This window comes from Diorhabda carinulata, chromosome 8 (assembly GCF_026250575.1).
Source record: "Diorhabda carinulata isolate Delta chromosome 8, icDioCari1.1, whole genome shotgun sequence".
Taxonomy (NCBI): Eukaryota; Metazoa; Arthropoda; class Insecta; order Coleoptera; family Chrysomelidae; genus Diorhabda; species Diorhabda carinulata.
Window position 1 is genome coordinate 13529224 of NC_079467.1, and position 17240 is coordinate 13546463.

Below are 17240 nucleotides of genomic sequence, written 5' to 3' on the forward strand. Positions count from 1 at the left end.
AGACCAGAATAATCCTCCATCCAATAAGTATCCAAACTGATCTTAAAGAAATGTAGTTGATTTGATTGTATTTGCAAAATGTTGAAATCGCGTAATACACAATTAGGTCATGGAATACGATATGCTGGGCAAAGAAAGGGTTCCATAATAATATCCCATGTAATGCAAATGTTTTTTTAGTATTCGTTTTCATTTATATATAATTTGCTTAGAAAAATGATAGAATTCAATTGAAAAAAATGTCTATTTATTCAATATGAAAATCACATTACACGTTACATGAATAAACAAATTCATGCTCAAAAATTAGATATCTCAGTCTTTAAGATCATCAATATTTGGAGTGTCCATGTGAAAAGGTAGAATAGCTGGTGGCTCCTCCATGACCTCCGATTGAACCGGATAGTGAATTTCCAAATGATGTTGATGATCCTGTTCCATAATTTTTTCCCAATGATAAACTGCTACCATATCCACCAAGAGACTGGTCACCTCCAATAGAACCACCCCCGTATCCACCTCCTAGGCTACCACTAAGTCCACCGCCGAATCCACCTCCAAAACTTCCACCGAATCCTCCGCTAAGACTACCACTGTTTCCACCATCACCTCCAACAACAATAGGCTGAGCAACTGGAACTACAACGGTTTGTGGTACTCTCACTGGGACGGGTTGTGGTACGGTGACAGGATATGGTTGAGGTACTGGTACACCAACTGGTTGGGGAACTGGTACACGTACTGGAGTGGGAACTGCTACTGGAACTGGACGTCTAACGACGACTGGATATGGTCGCGGTACTTCTACTGGTTGAGCAACTGGTACTGAAACCTGAAATATATTGAAAGTTATAATAATGTACTTACACACATCTATAAATGGATATTTTTGAGAAACATTTTTGTTCATGTTCATTCGAAATCACTTACTTGAATTGGTCTAGGAACGGGAACCTCTACTCGCTGAGGTACTGGTACAGGAACTGGTCTATTAACTGTAACTGGATAAGGCTGGGGGACAGGCACTGGGACGGTACGGCTAACCGTGGTAACAGTAGCTCCACCATTTCCACCACCAAATCCACCACCTTGTCCAACACCTAATCCACTACCTAGTCCACCGCCTAGTCCACCTCCTAATCCACTTCCTAGGCTACCTCCTTGGTATCCACCAAAACTACCTAGAAAAATTTATAATGCCAGAATCAATTTTCCAAGTTTCTATATTGGTTATCAATATTTATCAACTGAAGAAAATTCCATTAATGGAGAGGGGGTAAACGAAGAGGAAAAAATGTTTTCTTTTTCTGCTTATTATCCAATAAATCTAAACTAAAAAACTGTACAAGCTAAATGATAAGAGTGAAATATATTTTTATCATTGACGAAGCTTTCCAGGACATACCATTGATTTTATTTGTCATTATAGAAGCTTTCTCTCTCCACCCTTATAAAAATATATTTTATACTTTCTGGAATATCTAACAACTATAATATCTACGAAATATCAAAATAGGAGGCAGGTTTTAGAGACGTTTCGCTTGCTTGAATCTGTCTATATTCTATAAGCAGCAGATTTTATTTTCACAATCAAATTATATATTATTTCTTAGACCTTTTAATATATTAATGCATCCAAATGTTCTTGATTTAAGGTCTATTCTGTTGAAAAAATTTTTTTTAAAGATTTCTTTTAAAAATTATCAAAGAAAACTAATTTTAAAACAGAAGAGACCTAAAATCAGGAATATTTAGATGCATTATTATATATTATATTATATAAATATACTTATTCAACTAATTCAAAATTTTCGTAAGTTCTCCCAATAAACCCAATAAATTTTATTCTACCTCCGTGACCTCCGAAGCCTCCACCGCCAATGTCTAGATTAGAGCCTCCACTATGGCCACCTCCAAATCCACTTCCGAAATCACTCGAAAAAATACCTCGTTTTTCACTTTTCTTTCCTTTCTTATCCTCACATCTCACAATACCAGTGGCTGCTAGAACTAACGTAACCACCTAAAAAATTTTAGTTAGTTTCAACACACTTAAATGAGCAAAATTCAAAAATAATTGTATTCAAAGAAATATTTTAGTTATGTTCCTTTTAGTTAAGCATTTACTTTTGGCTGACTCACATATGTGCAGTTAGAGCCACGAAATCATGCCTAACAGCTGCACTAGAACTGATTCCAAATCTCCTATCTTTCCACATAGTACTGGAGAACTTAGGAAAAAAACATCACTTAGAATGTTCAGAGTCGCAATCACCAAAGAAAAACCATACCAAAGACCATACCTGGGACATGCCTCAGAATGATGTACCAAAAAAGTTAAACTTTGAATAAAAGTTCACCTCAATGTCCGATAGTCAGCAGCCATTAGAGCTTCAAGCCCAAGTTTTTTAAAATACAATACCGTTTGGGATTGCATTTATAAGACAGGAGCTTCTGGGAAACTATAACCAGATAAGATCTGTCAAATGTATCAACATAAGTAAGAACAACATACGAATACTAACAGAAGCCCTATCGGGGCACTGTCGTCTCAATGGACACCTGAAGGTACTAGACTTAGCAGATACTGCGTCGTGCGATTCTGTTACACAGAGGAGAAACCTCTCTCCACATTCTCTCGAAGTGAGAAGCGCTACAGAACTCCAGAGCACTATGAAATGAACTTATGAAATAAAAGACGAAGGTTTCTGGATACCCAGGATCGCAGCAAGAAAAGGGGACACAATAAATTCTTTGGGTAGCAGTATATATGACACCACAATATCTACATACATAGTTGATTGTCATAAACTTAATATGAAATTTTGTTTTCGCATATCTGAAAACCAAATGTCTCAATTCAAGTTTGGAATAAAACGCAAGAGTTTACTTATATATAATCAAACAGATCTTTAGGTACCGACAGCTGCTGTTATTTTTCAAGATTTTGAAATAGTACAAGTAATGAACAAAATTAAGTTCAAGAGAGCAAATAATAGCAAAAAATTTGATTATCAGAAAAATGGTGGAAAATTACGTATAGTTGGATTATTGGTAGTGGGGTGGGACTCAGTAGGCCTCAAAAACTGGATCATCACATCAAAGCTTCATGCAAATATAGAAACCTTTACCAACAAGCAGATTGACAAGCGACGTTTCCATCTTCACTAAGTAAAAATTTGACAGTAATATCTAGCCAATATTCTGCAAATATAGGCAACCATAATCTATAGAAAATCAATAATCAATAATAACACTCAAAAACTGAAATTGAATTGAAAAACTAGTTGATGTCATTTTTATTTATTCAGAAACCCTTAAATAGGAGCAAAACATTGTTGGCGATCCCTTCAACGGCAGATTTGAATGTTTTGCCATGTTTTAACACTTTCAGGATATGTGCTAAGTGTTTTTCTCACCGCCATCAGTAATATGAAAGAAATTCAATATAATTACAATACCGCAACTGAATTTTAATGCAGGTCACTACACCAATTCAATAAAATTCTAGAATACCTCTGTCTATACACATAATTCAAAAGTGAATAAATTTATAAAAAAATATAAGAAATACTACATTTTCATAATTATTCAACTTAAATGTAACATTATCTATCTTTCCATCTATCTATATATATATATATATATATATATATATATATATATATATATATATATATATATATATATCAATTAAGCTATCAGAATTTCAATGCAGATCGATGCAAATGTTTAATTAATCATAGAATATAGATGAAGCAGAAAATTAATACTCAAAGTTGATATTTCGATATCCTACAAGGGTCCCCCCAACTACTGGCTGTTTTTAGATTTGAAAAAATGTTCCAATGAAAGAAATGTTGTGATGATTGAAGTGGTCACATCATTAATTAAAAACTAGAGAATGCAAGCAAGCAAGCAAGAAAGACGAAGACTCAATTTTCAGGCAGCAATTTTTGAATCAATATTGGCTTAAGGCTGTGAATCATGGACACTAATAGACTAAAAATTGTCGATGATATCTTAGCGTGTGAGAGCCGTTAGATAAATATGTTAGGTTACCAAATGTCCAAATAGTATAATATCTCGAGATTATATCCCTCATGTTATTCATTAAGAAATTTCACAGACGATCCAGTCTACCTGCAGCCGGTGAACCGTAATGTGTATAGCAAGCTTTAGCTATATGCAAAGGGAGCCTCAAGTTATATCGTTTAGAATCATGCCATTGCTACGATCAACCCAGGAATTTCTTACATATCCAAATGATACAATTAGCAAACATTCCTTGTGAACTACAACAAGTTAGTCGACACAAATTCTAAAATATTATAAGGATTCCAGATCCACTTCCTAAAAGAGCTAGGCATTGTATTGGTCCTAGCAATGATAAAATTATATAATTTGTTATAATTATTACCCTTCGGTGTTTCCCCTGTATAAATCACAGGTGAGATGAATACTCATTAAGCACAAACAAATTTTTATGCATACATGTGTTTAGTGAAAAAACAAAAATCTGACCGTTTACAATGATACTGTTATTTTAAACACATTTGCCTGTTGAATGTTATTAAGAAAATGTTTCTTCTATCTCTAATTATTAATTCTCAGGCTTCAATAATTTTTTTCAATAAATTTTTTGGGAATATAATCAATTTGTAGGTGAAAAATTAAGTACCTATATTTTACAGGTTATAAAAGTATATATTCAAAATGGAAACAATCTGAAAGATTCCATCATTTTTTCGTTACTCATTATTTCATGTAGTTATAAAATTATAAAATATTAGTTTCAATCGCGATAAAAGATATCAGTCTTACCAAAAAAGGCTTCATTGCTACCAAACTCGATACGGAACTAACTGATGCCTACCCTTCAGCGAAGGTGGGTATATATACTAATATTTGGAGAGGGTAATTCTTTAAACAGGAGTACTTACCAAATACTTTCACCCGTCTCCGATTAAGAATCTACGATGGGTGAACACGTGAACAATGTGAAAATATCTTCTTATTATATATAAAATATGGGTCTGTTTTTGGAATAAATACAATAGCTCCAATACTAATAATTTTTCTTTTGAACAACACTTGGATCCGTCGAATATCATTTTCTATATTAACTTCTTACATTCAATAAAAATATATACAGGATATTTCCATTTAAAGATATGATGACAACGTTTATCTTGGGAAATTACAGCACTATCATTATAATGGTTAATTTCATAGGGTATGGGAAAAATGAATATTAAAAAACTTCTTACTGAGGACAAGAAAAATAAATTTGGATATCACTTTTTTATAATTGTACAAGTTGTATGCATTATCGTTTTAGTAAAAACGGTCTAGATATTAAAAAAAAGATGGTATTGCTGTCGTTTTTAATAATTTTAAAATATTCATTGTAAATAAAAGCTTTACATGGTTACAAACTACAATCTCCTAGAAATTACTGGAGGAAATAAGAAACTGCAAATTTGTGAACAGATTATCAATCTTCAACACCAATAGCAGAAGTAAGATATTTAGAATATATCAGTAAAAAACCATTCCGCAACTAACTTATTTGTTTTTTACCTTGTACATACGAATGTTTCGAATAGTTTGAACATGATGATAGACCTCCACATTTCCTTTCCTTCTTGAGTATGTATCCTGATGCTGTTTTCCTGGCAGAGGGATTAAATAGAAAATGTCACCGAGACTTCCAGAGCTCAATCATATGGACTTCTCTTTATGGTGGTACTTAATCAAAAAAGTTTTCAATCTAAACTGGCAGAAGAAGCTCAGAGCGCATTAAGATATTCATAATAAGTAAAAAACGGTCTAGATATTAAAAAAAAAGATGGTATTGCTGTCGTTTTTAATATGATTTAATATGGGAAGATTTTGAGGTGTTTAAGTACCTCAAATTTAAAATTAAAATTGTGTCGCAAGATTGTGGATTCACTTTCAAACAAACCAACAACGAAGCAAGAAGGTAATGAGAATTGAGGACCAGAATTGGGGTGACGATTAGAGGCAAAATACATATCCCAGAAAAGTAAATTCTTTGAAGAAATCCTCAGTAGAGTACGATATTTGTAATTCGTGCCAGAAGAATTAGAGTCCCCATTGGCTAATTAGTTTTCTAACTCTCTATATGTTAATATCCTGAATAAAGAGTGGTTACAATAAATTGATGCGCCTCTCTATTCTGCAAGACCTGTTCATAGGTATTTAGATGCTATATTTCCAGGCAGATGGGAAGGTAAAAAAAGGCTTATTAAGTGGCTATCAAGATCCCCAGATCTCAACCGTTTGGACTTCTTTTTATGATGTGCTTAGAAAGCCATATGTAGTTCAAGATTTTCTCATATAGTAAGAGGCCAACAAACATTATGAGCGTTTGTTTTGAAATAAACTCAATTATTTATCGACTTGTTTTTCATAACGTTGATACATTTTATTATATTGTAATAGGTTAGGAATAGGTATTTGACAGCTATGCATAACTTCACATAACCTATAAATACAGCCATTTCAATGAAAGTATTACCATTTAACAAAATCATCGATGTCAACATATTTATAAATTAGGACACTGTGTATGCATCATTTTTGTATGTAAAAATAATCGACGGGTCACTCTCCCTCTCTAATGAATTTTTCCTTCTCAATTTCTCAGTTATTCTTATTCAGAAATTAGAAATAATATACAAGAGTTCAGTGTTTACGGGGCAACTAACGATATTATTAATATTATGAAAGAAGACGATTTGAAATATTGATGAAACAGCAAAAATTATTTACACACGTTTACAAAATATTTTAACAGATGTTTGTTATTTTGATGATTAGATTTCTAAATTCTTGTGCAATTTTACTTACCTAGTATGTAAATGTTCTAATGATCGTTGAAAGATAAAAAAGGAAAGACATACAACTAGTTTTTATTAGATTATAAATAAAGAATGTGATAAAAAAACCTGGCAAAATGGGATAATTCTAGAAGAATAGCATTAATAGCCCTATCGACAGAATTATAAATATAACCAAAACAAATATACAGAAAACAACCTGAAATCGGGAAATTTGAAACAAGAGATCTGACACTGTTAAACGTATAAATCAGAGGTGTGGAACCTTTTTACCATTAGAGGCCACATTTAAATTAGGCAGCAATAAGAGAGGCCGCATAAGCTGATTGACCTAAGAAAGTGACTTTTGTGAAATTATTATAGTTTTTCTATAGATTTAACAATTTATTGCATTATATAGAAAAAATAAAATATAATACTACAAAATTTTAAATACAATATACATATTAAATATTATAAAAAAATACAATAAAAAATATTTTTTTATTCACTAAGTTAGTGACTTATTTGGCTTTGTTTTTTGTTTGATAGTAATTGTATATTTGGATCAAGCTTCGTAACACACAGCTTTAATTATTGATCCTCTGTAATTTGCGTTCTTAAATTTGTTTTTATTTTTGACAGGAGAGAAAACGTTGTTTCGCAACAGTAGGTACTTCCGAAGCAGGAAAGTAAACGGCGAGCATGTTATCGAAGGCATTGATATTCAACAGCTTTTTTCCAGATTTCTATGGGATCCTTTTTAGTGTTAAAAAGGGATTTGATGATACTATCTTCCCCTAAATCAATTAACTCCATTTGTAGTTCTGCAGGAGCCTCGGATATATCTATTAAATGTGGTTCAAATGCCAGTTTCATAGCAGCAGTGTGCTCGTCAAAATCAGAAAATCTATTAGTATACTCTTCTATTAAACAATCCAAGACACCTACATATTCATAGAATATTTTATTTTCACAGTTCTGCTCATTTAACATTTTAGCTAGTTCCGAGAAGTGTTGTGCAGATATTTCCGATCGACAAATGTTTTGAAAAATGATAATTTTTTTCTAAACGCTTGGATCTTTTGCAACATTTCATAAATATACATCGTTTCATCTTGCAGGCAAATATTTAAATTGTTTGGTTTTGTCATCATATCAGACAAAAATGCAAGGTTTCTGAGAAATACTTCATCTGATAAATCACATTGTTTTCCTTGTTCTTGATAAAAGTTTAAAATTTGTCGTCGCAAAGACAAAACTTTTATCAAAACCTGACCTGTTGATAGCCAGCGAATCTTGCAGTAGTTTGGTAGGTCAACACTATACGTTTCCTCATCTAAAGAGAGCATCTGCCAAAATTCACGATGACGCCGCATTGCATTTACGCGAATATAGTTGACAATGGCAATGGTTCTATCCAGAGTGTCTTGCAAAATGGTAGATTTTGCGCAAAGATTTTGCTGATGCAAAATGCAGTGAAATGATATCAATTTTTTCAAGTTTAAGTTTTCCTTTTTCAACAAAGCAACGAATCATTCATTTTTGCCTCTCATGGAAGGTGCGCCATAGGTGCAGACACTGACTAAATTACTGACATTCAATTGTAATTTATTACATACTTCTTTGAAGTTTTCGAAAATATCGGCTCCGCGAGTTCTTCCAGTTAGTGTACCCAACGCAAGAAGTTCTTCGTAACATTGAAAATCTTTAGTTATAGCACGAATAAAATATAAAACTTGTGCCGAATCTGTTTTATCAGTGCTTTGATTTACAAAGGCACTAAAAGATGCTGATGATGCTTCTCATTTTTCAACTTTTAAAATGCAACTTCTCGTGATTCACCTTCTAAAGCGAAATATTTATGTTCTTTATGAGTCAAGTAGTGTTTATTTGCATGCGCTTTTTTATTGCACATTATTTTGTACAACAAACACATCATTTAATCTTTCTCAGCAGTAAAGAAAAAATCTAACTCCCATTCTACATTAAATGTTCTGCTTTCATCTCCTAATTTTCTTCCCTTACTATTTGACATGATGGATAAAAAAACGAATATCGAAAAATATCTTTAACAAAGTGTATACTTTCTAGAAATACAATAAAACCGTGTAACTGTTATAAGCACGCACTGTTAACTACAGTTTGCTGAAGATCGCAACAGGGAAGCGTTGAGAAATGAGAGTCAGAGAAGCCAAAGCAAGGTGTGACACTCAAATGGGAGATCTGAAGCCGAGTTTTGTTTACTTCTTAGACAAGGTAGTTGACGCTGCTAGCGCTAATTAAAATTTTTTTTGCAAAGACAAACAGGTGACTAATGAATTGCTCTGTGTAATCGATGATGCAACCTATCAATATCGATGTAAACATATCGTCTGCAAGCATGTGGCTGCTCTGTATGACAAATTTTGTAAATAGTATTTTGTAATTTTAATTTATTTTCAAATAAATATTACATAGATCATTATTCGTTTCTTTATATATATGTAAATTACATAAACATTGTGGAATTTTCAGTGAAGTGAAAAATTATTTATTTGGATATAAAACTAACATTTCGGCAATACTCTGAGAAAAGCATAATTGATTTCTGGAGTTCTGAAATCTCGGAATAAATAATTTTTCACTTACCTGAAAATTCTACAATTTCTTAATTCCCAATACTCCTTCTAAATAAAAAAAGAAAAAAAATTAGAAAAAAGAAAACACACACACAGATAAGCCGGCTTTTTTCGTTTAATTCATTCTTATTGCAACTTGGGGGCGCTGAAAACTGTTTAAAAAATTAACATTGAGTGTCCAAGTCTGAAACGGATGGTCGGTGGGCCAGAGCCTCGCTCATGCGTACTAGGATCCGTTTCAGACTAGTATTCTGACGTCATGTTACAATATGACTGTCTTTGGCGGGAGTTTTTGTGCAACTATCATGGCGTTGATGTACAATAGTTGTTTGAAATGAATTCTACCATTTTATCTTAGGTTGCAAAGGGCCGCACAAGAACCTCACGGAGGCCGCATGCGGCCTCGAGGCCGCAGGTTCCCCACCTATGGTATAAATGGATAACAGCATTAAGAAAAGTGGACATTTGATAGCTGAAGAGATTTTGCGAGCATTGTAGCGAGATAAAATACTAGAAAATATGGGATGCTCCAACGGGAGAACATCAAAATTAACAAAAATAAATCCAAAATACTGGCGGTAGATAGATTTAGAAGATTCGGGGAAAAATTATGCTGCATTATGCCATGAGCATGAAATTTCTAGACAAAAAATAAATTGTAAACATTGTAAACATGCTTGAAAACATTTATAACACTATTTGATTCACGTATTAAACACCTTAGAAAAACGTTACGAGTAAGAATAGAAAAGATAAAATAAAAAATCTTAGAGTAAGGGAAAAATTTGTAAAAGAACTGATATTTTATTATCGAATAATTACAAGTAACTTGATAGCCTCCGCTCAATGCGTTGTGATAGACTGGAAGGTTTTTACTTTCAATATATCCTTATTTCTCTGGCTCATGTACCTAGGGCCATAAAACCAGGTGCTTTACCAGTGTTTTACCTCTCGTTGATGACATAAACTAAAAATATCATATAATTTAATAATTCAAGAAAAGTGAGCAGATTAATAGAATTCAAAATCAAGATCAATATTTGCTGAGAGAATTTAATAATTACTCGGGAAAAACTCATTATTTCTTTAGTTATTCCACATTTCACAATTAGAAAATAGAATATACAACATGGACAATACGAATAAATGTAAATCATTGTCCAGAAATTAGTATTTCTTTGGTAGTTATTTTAAATTTATTAGTTGTAATCATATTATGATAGAAATAAGTTATTGTAAGAGGACTTATTGCCTTACTACGTGAAATGTAGATATATCGAGTTTTAATAGAAATAACCTAAATAAAACGTGTTATTATTCAACTCCACAATAAATCCCTTAATATCAAGTAACAAAATACATAATCAAAGACCCAAAACACGAGCATCAAGTGGAACTGTATAAACACACACGCACACGCGCATCCCTCCCAAATGAATGTACGGATGGATGCAAAGAAGGACATTCCTCCACCCCCTGTCATTTTGACAGGTCCTCATCCTCGTTCACATCGCAGTTTCCCACGTAGACTCCTTTCTTTCCCCTGGGAGATTCTGTAGATAGGTCTTATCTTTTTATTAAGAGTTAGCCTGTTTGTTATACACTCTTGTCTTTTTGGTTGTCTGAACTACTTAATGTGTGTGTGTGTTTTCACTGCCTAACGTAAACCCTTTCGGCAAGAAAACTTATGCTGACAGATCCTTCCTTTATAAGGAATGAGCGCATTTTAATCAAGATTCTCTCCTAATATACACAGTATATACCAGAAAAATACTATAAAATTATTTGCACCCCCAAAAAACTGAAGAAAATGAGAAAAACCGTGCTCTAGGAAAACGTATACTGGTGGCAGAAAAATGACAACATTTTGAATAAATCAAAGCGTAAATAGCTTTATTCATAAAAATATATTTTTAAGGGCGGATCAGCTGCTCCAATGGTCGTACCTTCTGCGGATGCGCAGTGGAAAATTCTGATTCTAGCAGAAAATTAATTCAATTTTAAAATAATTTGTACTACCTAAAAATTATCATTAACGAGTTTGCAAACTACCGAGGCATAAATCTTCTGAATACAACCTTGAAGCTAGTAACAAAGATCATGACAAACAAAATTAATAAAATCACCACATTAAGCGATGAACAGCAACGATTCAGATCAAGAAGATCTTGTACAGATGCGATATTTGTCCTGCGACAAATAACTGAAAAATCCATCGACTATAACAAACCGACGTTCATGTATTTTATAGACCTGAAAAAGGCGTTTGACCGAATACAATTATAGGACGTGGTGCACCTTCTATACAACAGGCAAATCCCATATCATAAAAACCATCGACAACATTTACCAGAAAAACAAAATACAGGCCAAAATCATTGACATAACTACCGAAGAAATTCCTGTAAACAATGGTATTCGATAAGAAGATTCTCTTATTGTTATCCCGATAATGCTGTTCTGATTGCAGAAAAACGAAGATGACCTACAGAGATTACTATTCAAATTCAACTCAAAGGCAAAAATTTTGAAAATGAAGATATCTGCACCAAAAACGAAATGTATGACCACCTGAATAACACCTATCATACGCAAACTGGTTATAGATGATGAAATTATACAAGAGATGAAATTTAAATATCTAAGCATGGAAATATCAGGATACGGGGATATCGAAGCGGAGGTAAGAAACCAAGCGGCAAAAGCAGCACGAACCTCAGCTTACCTGAACGATACAATCTTCCGAAACAAATATTTCGAAATCGAGACCAAATACCGAATCTGCAATGCTGTCATCCGGCCTATTTTAATGTACACAGCGAAAACCAAACCAGACTGATCGAACACAAAGAGAAAATTAGAAACCACGGAAATGAAAATAGTGCGCAGGATTGCTGGAAAAACACTTTTTGGCAGGTAGAGAAGCGAGGACATTAAAGAACATGTAAGATTGACAACGTAAACAAATGGATATTGGGAAGAAAGAGAGAGTGGAACGAACACATAGATCGAATGAATGGTCAAAATAGCTAGAGATAAGTCGCCCATAGGGCGCCGAAGCATTGGAAGACCCCGCAAGAGATGGAGCGACAACCTTTCTAATAATTAAACGGCAGGGGATACAGGGAGAAACAAGCATTTTGCTTTATTAACATTCGAAACAAGAGAATAATAATTGATGAAATGAGGGAATTCGAGTATAGGAACAATTTTTATTTAATTAAGCCATGAAAAATCAAATGATTTGATTAGTTTTTTGAACAGGTTTGATAATTTATTTCTATCTTCTTCTTATAGTGCCAAGTCCGTTATCGGACGCTGGCGATCATGTTGGCTATGATAATTTTGTTCACTGCAGCTCGGAAGAGTGAACTAGTTGTTTGACCGAATCACTGACGTATATTTTTCCTTTTGAAAAAATCTCGATCCTTTGAAATCTCGAATAATAGAGTTTCTAACTGGTCTAACTAACAAACTAATTCTAAGAATCCAATAATAGATATTTTGAAACTTTTCAGCTTCGAAAGAAGTTTGAAAGCTCGAAAAAGAACTGAACCAAAGCAGATGTATTAACTTCCACGTGTACAGATTTCTCTTGTCAATAGGGGGAATATTTGAATTGGAAGGAAAATACAACGTCTAATTCCAAAAGATTCCTTGCGTTTGAAAAAGTTCAAGTGCAGTTTCTATTGCAATAATTTGTAACCGTATAAAAAGTTTTTTTGAATTTTTCACAATTGCACTAGCATTTGCAAAATTCTCCTGTAATGTACGCAACCGAATAATATTATGTGGTGAATATCATTGCATCGCTCTACTTCACAACTACCAAACTAAATTGTTTGCGAATAGTTTGATGTGAAAGGGAGAAACACTAAAATTACCTGTCAGTATTAATTACATTTTTTAACTGAGGTTACGTAAAATTGAATGATACAGATATTAAATATATCAGATTTCAAAGTTTTACGTGCTCTGAAATATGCGGCGGTTAAAAAACTAAATATTTGTCTAGGTCATTTTAAAATTTATCCTTTAAAACATATTTTTTTAGAACTCGTTGTAGACATCCGCATCTTTTCCATTTTTCAGACATTTGATCGCTTCAATAACTTCATCCTTCGTTAATTTTTCTTCATTGCCATCGTGGTCCTCTTTTTCATTTATTTTATCAATTTCCTCAATGTTATCTTCTGTTCCCATCAGTAGTTGCTTAAATTACGACTTTTCCCTTTTCATTATTATTGCCTCCTCTGTTAAAATTATACTAATTTCATCTTTTATGTGTGTTTCGTCCCGTTTCTTATCATTTTCTAAAGATCTACATGTTTTTTGAACCAATTTCCTTTGCAGTCTCTTTCCAGTTTTTTCACAGAAATCTGCCTAACTCGATTTCTTTGCTTCAAATATTCGACTTTTTAATTTTGTAAGATCTATTTTGCATAGTTTTCTGTTGTTCTACCCGATTCGTTACAGGGCTAAAAATATTTTGGCAGAATGTTTCAAATTGAAAGAATTTGAAGAAAATGTTTATCCAATAATAAATTAGAAACGGTAGAGGTCTTCCATTACGTTACTTAATCCACGATTTATCGAGCACATATTTTCTATATACTATCTTATTCTATCCATAGAAATCAAACATAACAAAATAAGATCGATTGTTCTCTTCACAAGACCAACTACAAGACATATGTAATGGTTTCTTTAAATTGACAGTAGTAATCGTGAAAAGAGACAACGGTATAATTGACGTAACGTGAGTAACTGACCTACTGAAAGTTGAATTTGGCGAGAGCTTTGTTTACTGTGTTGTTTGTCTTTTTATTCAATTCTACATCGATAAATAGAAATATGATACATCATCGACTTGTAAACGCTTTTGCTACTAAATGTTCATGTTACTACTTTGCGTCAAACAAGTGCCTGTATTAAGCTTATAACAGTATATTAGCCAATAGTTATTTTCAAAAAATGGCTGGAAAACATCTTAATTCACAAGCATAGGTGTTTCTATAAATTTGATTAAATATTATGAGTTAACATCTATTTAAGGAAATTTTTATATATATTCTATTTTTCAGAGATCGCCAACTGATCTGAAAATATGTGTGAAAACGGTATATACCGTTAAAAAAAAGAAGAAAAATAATCCAACTCTCTCAATACCACTCAGTGGACATCTCGATTAAAACAAAAAAGGATATACCTGAGGAAAAATGTACATATTTTAATACAGATGAGCAGGTATTGCAATTTCCAAACTGTTTCTAATAATAAAAACAGATATTCTTATATAGAACGTCAAGTTCATCATATATAAAGCAAAGACTTTTGGAATACAATACTTTGAAGCTGTCACAAGCTATTGATTCAGCTAGGTCGCTAGAAATGGCGCAACAACATGCGGAAGCATATCATAACTCACCTAGTTTTCAAATCTACTAGAGTTTATAAAGTGTAATTTTATTTTAGTTAAGTGGACACTCAGTTAATTAACTAAATATCACGTCACTTTTGTCAACTAAGTAAAATGTATCTACTCATATAAAATCCAAGACATCCTGCAAAAAATCAGCTCTAAAATAATATCCAGTATGGCTAATATTAATTTTGGATTTTGTAACTTATTCGCCCATTATACTGATGTTTTCTTCAAAAGAGTTGCTTAATATGTTGATGTTAATCATGTAAATAAAATACAAACAATTGAAAAAGCTAATTTTTTCAATTACCGTAACTCATTTTAACTGTTAGAAAAATCATTTAGACTATTGAAAGAGGCGCAATAAATCTATCTCATTAATCAGAAAATGTTGTATTGTGTTATACAGCGAAAAATATTTTGTAAAACGTACGCTTTTTAAACTTCTAAATAAGCATAAAAAGCCGCTAACCGAAGAGAAACTGTTGTGAAACCCTAGCGGAATCGTATGGTAGTACATCAGAGGATATATTGAAAAATTCTTTGCCTACTATAGAACCAAACAAAATTTCAATGTCAAGATATTTTATTACTCAACATATTCTCCTCTTAATTGGATACATTTATTATAGCGAACCTGCAACGTCTCTAGACCTTTAAAAAAATGTTTCTTCTTGCTCTGCCTTTTTTTCAGTTAAGGAATGAGATGATAGTCGGACAGAGCCAAATCTCGTGAATAAGGGAGGTGTTCTAGTAATTCGAACCTTAAATCACGAATTTTTTGCATGGCAATATGAGATTTGTGTACAGGGGCGTTGTCCTACAAAAACAAAACACCTTTGGATAGCTTTCCGCGTCTTTTCTCTTTAATTTTTTCCCGTAGAGTGGTCAGTAATGTCGAAGAGTAATCTCCAATCATTGTTCTACCCTTATTCAAAATATCAATCATGATTACTCCATGGCAATCTCAAAAAACTGAAGCAAGAACTTTTCCAACAGATTTTTGGACACGAAACTTCTTAGGTCTTGGAGAACCAGAGTGTCGCCATTCCATCGATTGTTGCATCGTTTCTGGATCGTAGAAATGTACTTAAGTCTCATCCATAGTAACAATTCGGTTTAAGAAGTCTACATCGTTTTCAAATCGAACGCGATGCTTCTACGCAATCCATTTTGCAGCAATTTCTCTCATGTCCAAATTGACGTAAACTATATGATGGAAGCCTTCGTATGAAATATTCAGTGCTTCAGATATCCGTTTTAACTCAATTCGACGGTCTGATAAAATCATGTCATGAACTGCATCGATATTTTCGGGATCTGACACAGAAACTGGTCTTCCCGATCAGTCATCATCTTCAATAGAAAATTGACCTCTTTTGAAGCTTGTAGTCCAATTTTTCACGGTTGCATTCGAAGGACATTGATCACCAAGTGTATTAAGCATATCTTCGTAAATCTGCTTACCTCTTAACCCTTTTAAATACAGGTACTTGATGTTGGCTCAATACTCTCAATTTTTTGATTTTCACAATTTCGGTGGACATTTTTTTCTTTTAATTTATTGCGTAAGTCTGGTTTACTTTTTTGACGTCAAACTTTACACTGACACTTCTAATAAGTTATTGTTCGTTGCTATGTTTTGTTTATGCATGGAACTGGTCTAGGCTAACTAGATATCAATACATCCTAGTACGCTACAAACTCAACACGCTATGAAGCGGACTCCTGTCTCGTTATTCTTTAAAAAGCATCTAGACCAAATACTACTACATTTATCACTTTATAATGCAACACTTTTTGAGTTTAATGAAAAGAATTTCGTTTAAATAAACTAAACAAAAAGTAATCTGGTTCTTTTTAAAGAATAAATAAACTCATAAACAAACTCAATAATTTTTCTCCTGAAAAGCTAAAACTTAACGTCTGATCACAGAGCACAGTAAATTCAACATATTCCTAGTGTGGCTCTGTATCCATGTCTGATCACGTTTTTCACGTTTAAATTCCACTACCTTTAGCACAAATTAAAAGGACTCCGCTCTAAAATGCGTGGAATTTGTAAGACGAGATCAACCACATCCTTGTATGTACCACCAAGGTACTACTAGATTTTTATAACAGCTGCTCAACGGTTTAGTTCCTTGAATAATATGACAAATGCTCAAGATCTTCTATCAATGCATCAAAAGGTCTAAGAAATAAGAAATTGAAGATCTTTTATTTATAGTTACTAGTAACTGGTTATGTATTAGATAGAGTCATTCAAGTTGAACCTCTATACTTTTCCGCTCTCTATGGTTTTAACGGCTTTTTGAGTAGAATCTTCTTTTGATAGGCTAAAAAATT

General features: G+C 33.0%; 1 protein-coding gene across 1 annotated transcript; it reads right to left on the reverse strand.

Annotated features, from left to right (window-relative positions):
- Positions 1–331: 331 nt before the first annotated feature.
- LOC130897593 (uncharacterized) lies at positions 332–2312 on the reverse strand. Its single transcript, XM_057806528.1, has 4 exons — positions 2304–2312; positions 1852–2023; positions 931–1181; positions 332–832 (listed from the first exon to the last, which is right to left on the reverse strand). Exons 1-4 carry the CDS (start codon positions 2310–2312, stop codon positions 332–334), a joined length of 933 nt encoding a protein of 310 aa, XP_057662511.1.
- Between the last annotated feature and the right edge of the window lie 14928 nt (positions 2313–17240).

Coding starts and splice junctions, on each gene's coding strand:
- LOC130897593 (XM_057806528.1), bottom strand. Junction 1,182..1,851: donor AGGCTTCGGAGGTCACGGAG/GTAGAATAAAAT, acceptor AAATTTTTCTAG/GTAGTTTTGGTGGATACCAA. Junction 833..930: donor CCGTTCCTAGACCAATTCAA/GTAAGTGATTTC, acceptor AATATATTTCAG/GTTTCAGTACCAGTTGCTCA.